At 32.9% G+C, this 5,133-nt stretch overlaps 1 protein-coding gene across 1 annotated transcript; it reads right to left on the bottom strand.

Moving 5' to 3' along the window:
* Positions 1–3,318: 3,318 nt before the first annotated feature.
* On the bottom strand, positions 3,319–4,713 carry LOC145584324 (gamma-aminobutyrate transaminase 1, mitochondrial-like). The gene is made up of 6 exons (XM_081641189.1): positions 4,675–4,713; positions 4,437–4,565; positions 4,267–4,339; positions 4,029–4,126; positions 3,681–3,773; positions 3,319–3,569 (listed from the first exon to the last, which is right to left on the bottom strand). The coding sequence occupies exons 1-6, from the start codon at positions 4,711–4,713 to the stop codon at positions 3,462–3,464; spliced, it is 540 nt and encodes a 179-aa protein (XP_081497315.1). The 3' UTR covers positions 3,319–3,461.
* Positions 4,714–5,133: the final 420 nt, after the last annotated feature.

Raw genomic sequence — 5,133 nt, 5'->3', positions numbered from 1 at the left:
TAATGTTGATATATTAGTTTCAAACTATATTGAAATTATGAAAATTATGGGTCTGTTCTTTTTAGATTATTTTCAGTTTACCTCCAATAAGTTCAGTTCAGTTCTTAGTTTCCTTCTCTCATAAAATATTTAGTTTAGTTCAGTTCCAATAAGTCCAGTTCAGTTCAGTCAATCAGAATGTCAAAGTGATTAAATTGTTGGAAGTTTTACATATGTTTTGTCACGAGTCATCACCAAATCAACTACGGAGTAAATTGGAGAATGAAGTGGAGGTTGTGATTATGCATAAAATCCATTGAATATCATTCATTCTAAGATAATGAATTCTTAAATTATCCAATAATTTTGATACATAGGCCTCAATGAATCCTATGATGTAATGAAGATAATAGTAGCTCATGGCCTGGAGAATTGCTGTTTCTCTTAATTAAATTTGTTTAGCTAGTTAATTATGGCATAAATTAAACTTAGTACTCTAACATGAGATCCTAATGAGCTCTGTTATCAAACAGTAAACAACAAGCAGCTAGGTTACAAATATCTTACAGGCTTACACATTTTACTTGATTTTTACTCAAATAGAATTATTATTACTAATTGAAACTAAATATACTGTTAGCAGCTTTCTTTTACTTATTATTGAAACCATTTTGACTAGCTCATAATATAGTTTGTTATTTGTTACATGATGATACAGTATTTTGACATATATATTTCTGGTTTTTGTATTGGTTTTGATTAAATTTTTATTGATTACAATTAAATAAATTTATTCTATACTTATTATATTTATAAGAATTGATTTGTGTTAATTAAAACTTATTTATATCATGTTGAACCTTCTTTTAGTAAGCTAAGGTGATCGGACAAAATATAATAAGCAGTGATCATACAAGGTTTACCAATCCTACCATAGTACCATGATATGGCTTATTCCTATTTAATTTTATTTTTCTCAACCCTCTCCCAAACAATTACTAAAACCGGATGTTATATTATTACAAAAACCATCCAAATGAAGTTGATAATTAATTAAGATAATTCCTTATAGTTGACAATTATATATCCACTTTAAATCTAACTATCTCAATACCCCCGTCCTATATTGGCCCTCATTGTTTTGCCTAATTTTCCCGTTTCCTTTTATGGTGTTCCAATATAAGTTTCTGGACATTGAATTCACAATGGGCAAACACATAAAGGGGACAATCAAGTGAGTATTAGATTCACGACCCTCTTTACTACCGATGAATCCTCATGTTTGTGAAATCACATTTCATCCATTCATTTCTACTCAAATACATAACGACCACTAGATACATAACGAGTATTAATGTACTTATCCACTCAAACAAGATGTTTGCTGCATATACATGCCTAGAAGAAGTTACCTTGAACTAAAGGAATAACATTATTGTTACCTTGTTCAACCTCAAGGGTTTCCTCAACTCTCAACCCCCCACTACACAATTATACATATATATATGGTGGTCCAAGAAAGAATATATGTTCGACCTTAATTAGTATAAAATGGAATTTTACTATTTGCCATCACCTTGCATGAACATATGAACGACCTTTTTACATTGAAAATAAGAACATACATTACGTGTTTTAAAGCTGTAAAAGCTTACTCAACATCAATATTCATGATATATTATATGCTTTCAAGCAACCTTACACAGTTGTCCTAGTAACGATCCATATTCATCGTACTCATACTTTAGTATGTACGTGAAACATCGTACGTCGTATAGTATCAAAACATATACCTCGTATTTATTGTAACTAGGGGATCCTACGCGCGCGATGCGCGCGGTATAGGTAGTGTTTCAAGTTGAGTTATTGCAGTTAGTCTTAATACCTTATGCATGTTTGCATATATTTTATTATAACTATTTGTACAAATGCGATTTATATATTGAATGTCATGTATCTTAGCAATGCTCAAAACTTTAGCAAATTACTCTAGAATTAGTGAAGGAGTTGTATAAAGTATTGAGTTCTAGACATGGAGATGTTTGCTATATTTAAAGTACAGATTGAAATGGTTCAATTAGCAGGACATCACATGTCTATATTTTTCTTGTATTCATATAAGATACCAATACACCTCACTTTAAGTTTTAATCGGTTAAAGTTATGATCGTAATAATTACAGTAAATGTCATTTAACAATGATTACAGAGTAAATTAATATTATAAGTCATTATTTATTTTATTAAAGTTACAAAAATAATGAAGTTATTTTCTTGAATCGGTAAAAAATGCAGTGGATAAAATGGACCAAGTAACCTCAAAAACTAAGGGTTTGTTCACATACGATTATTTTCAGTTCAGTACAGTTCAGCTCTAAGTTCAATTCAGTTCAGCTCCTAATTTCCTTCTCTCATAAAATATTCATTTCAGTTTAGTTTAGTTCAGCTCTAATAAGTTTAGTTCAGTTCACATATCTTAATGCTTTTGGAATCAACGAACATAGTGTGTCCTAAGTCGGTAGCAAGATCAGAAGGCTCTAAGAACTCTGGATAAAGATTGGAATCTTGAACTAATCAAAACTCTCGTTCAATTCAGTTCAGTCAATGAGAATAGACCCTAAGTTAAGTGGAGAAATAAGGTCCAAAGATTAATAACAGTAGATGTTGACACAACAAGAAAAGGGCCGTTTTGCGACGGAAATAATTCGTCGCAAACTGGCAAAATTCCGTCGCAAAGTGACTTTGCGACGGATTTCCGTCACAGGCATGGCGTCGCTCGAACTTTCGTAGCAAACAGTCCTTTTGTGACGGAATATCCGTCGCAAAACGAATTGCGACGGATTTTGCGACGGAAAGGTAGTTGTAGCTGAAAACAACATTTGCGACGAAAATTCCGTAGCAAGAGGAATCATTTTGCGACGGAATATTCCGTCACAAATTTTGCGACGGAATGTATTTCCGTCGCAAAATGGATTCTTTTGCGACGGAATAGTCCGTCACAAATTTTGCGACGGAATGTAATTCCGTCGCAAAATGAAGTTTTTTGCGACGGATTATTTTCCGTCGCATGTGTGCGACGGAAAATAATGCGTAGCAAAATACTCCATTTTGCGACGGAATTACATTCCGTCGCAAAGTTATTGTAATTTTAATTTTTTTTTTTTTTGTATTTTGTTTTTTTTCCTGGAACCTGTATTCCTGCAATCCTGTTTAATTTTTTTGTATTTTGTTTTGTTTTCCTGGAACCTGTATTCATGCAATCCTGTTTAATAAAATACGTGCATTTAAAATAATTTCAGTCAAAAAGTCCACGCCCTAACATAATTCAAATATATACAACACGTAGCCGTAACTACCAAGTACGGTACATGATATTAACATATAATTAAACAATTATGGTATTCACATTGCACACTGTACCATGGTATCTGTCAAATGTAAGGAATGAAAGGGTAAAGTTCATCAATTCCTTTAAAATGAAAATTAGATATTACACAAGATAAGATGGAAAATTAACGAATTCATTCGAGCAATAATTTTTTTCTTCTTAGGTCTTCCAAGGGCATTGTTGTAGTACCAAACCAGCTTCACCTGCACACAAACAAAAAATTCCCTAACCCTCGTGTCAAGATAACACTCATAAACAAAATAACGCGTATGTTAGCACAAAACTTCACAGAGAACTTACTAGTTACTACTTACCTGAGTATCATTAGCTTCTGATCCACTATTTACAAAAAAGGCTTTTGCCATTTTTCGTGCTGTAAAAGTCTGTAAAAGCTCCTCAGCAAGATCCTGCAGAATTGACCAAATGATTACTATAAACAATTCCTCGAATTGGATGCAGGATGTCAAGAGCACAGAACAAATACCAGGCTTGCTTTCCTAACTTATTAGACCTTGACAAGAACATCAAACAACCTAATATTGAAACTCCAAATCTACAGTCTATGAAAGAGCTCAAGATCAAACTATTAATCATAACATGCTGAGTAAGAACTCAAAAGGTAACATGTTCTGAATGTGAAGAACTCTGTATGCAGCACTTACTAAAGACACTTTGGTAGTTTTATTCCAGAAAGAATGATAGAACGGCAATTTATTCAACTGCGCAGTCGCAGCAGCAACAAGTCGAGCTTCATTTCCTCCTGCAAGTTTCAGTCCAGGCATCAGACATAGTTGCAGCACAACCAACAAAATAGAACTATATATTCGAGGTAACAACAAAATCAGCATAAATGAATGATACTGAGGTATATATCTTCATCATATTAAGATCAATCAGTACCTAAGGCATTGCACCACAGGCCTGCAAGAGAATCAAGATACTTATTGCCATCGATATCATACACGTAGCAACCCTGCAGGAAGAAAATAAGTGTATTAGCACAACAATATAACTTTCAGTCTCTTGAAACTATGATACAGTTAATAGAAGTATGATGAACAAGGATCCACCTCAGACTTATCTATCACCAATGGACCTAATTCGGTTGTTTGCCACCCAGATGTGAAAGGTGCCAACATACCATGCCCTTTGAAGCTAAAACCACAAATAGAGACAGAACTTATATATAATGTTACATGCTATCAAATGGAATAATGTTAACAATGATCATGCAAGTAAACTAAACATTAAGCAAGCATTGCTAATGGACTAATAAGACTCTAAATTTGGCAGGAAGGACTCAAAGACCTTGATGGCCTTAGAGATTGATTGAATGAAATGTTTCATATTCGCGGTATAATCTTCAAAAGAGAGATGATATATATATATGTATAGTGTTTTGAATAAGGGAAATTTCAAGAATTATCCTCAAAAGACAGTGAGATATTATGTCGAAGTATTAATGAACATGATACATTTGATTCTAATTAGTACAAATTTATAAAGCAATTAATGATAGAGTTAGGCAGTAAATGTTGAATTTTGTTGAAGTGTTCAAGTAAATGACAGCTTAGTTTTCTAAGAAAATCTGAATTCATGATTGTCTACTCGTACTAAGGAATTTACTATGCATCATGCATGAACTACTAAAGAGAGCCACATAAAGGCAGACGATACAGTGTGCAATGTGAATACCATAATTGTTTAATTTAAACAAGTTTAAAGCAAGTGATGAAACACATATAATTAACACACAATTACCCACAT

This window comes from Chenopodium album, chromosome 16 (assembly GCF_948465745.1).
Source record: "Chenopodium album chromosome 16, dcCheAlbu1.1, whole genome shotgun sequence".
NCBI classification, from domain to species: Eukaryota; Viridiplantae; Streptophyta; class Magnoliopsida; order Caryophyllales; family Amaranthaceae; genus Chenopodium; species Chenopodium album.
The sequence above is the reverse complement of the archived record's forward strand: the minus strand, read 5'-3'. Positions and strand labels throughout refer to the sequence as shown.

Bases quoted from the DNA above. Each gene is read 5' to 3' on its own strand.
- LOC145584324 (XM_081641189.1), bottom strand. From the start codon at position 4,713: ATGAAACATTTCATTCAATCAATCTCTAAGGCCATCAAG. The intron at 4,127-4,266 runs GTACTGATTGAT...TGAAACTTGCAG, and splicing joins CCTGTGGTGCAATGCCTTAG to GAGGAAATGAAGCTCGACTT. The intron at 3,774-4,028 runs GTAAGTGCTGCA...TCAATTCTGCAG, and splicing joins AAACTACCAAAGTGTCTTTA to GATCTTGCTGAGGAGCTTTT.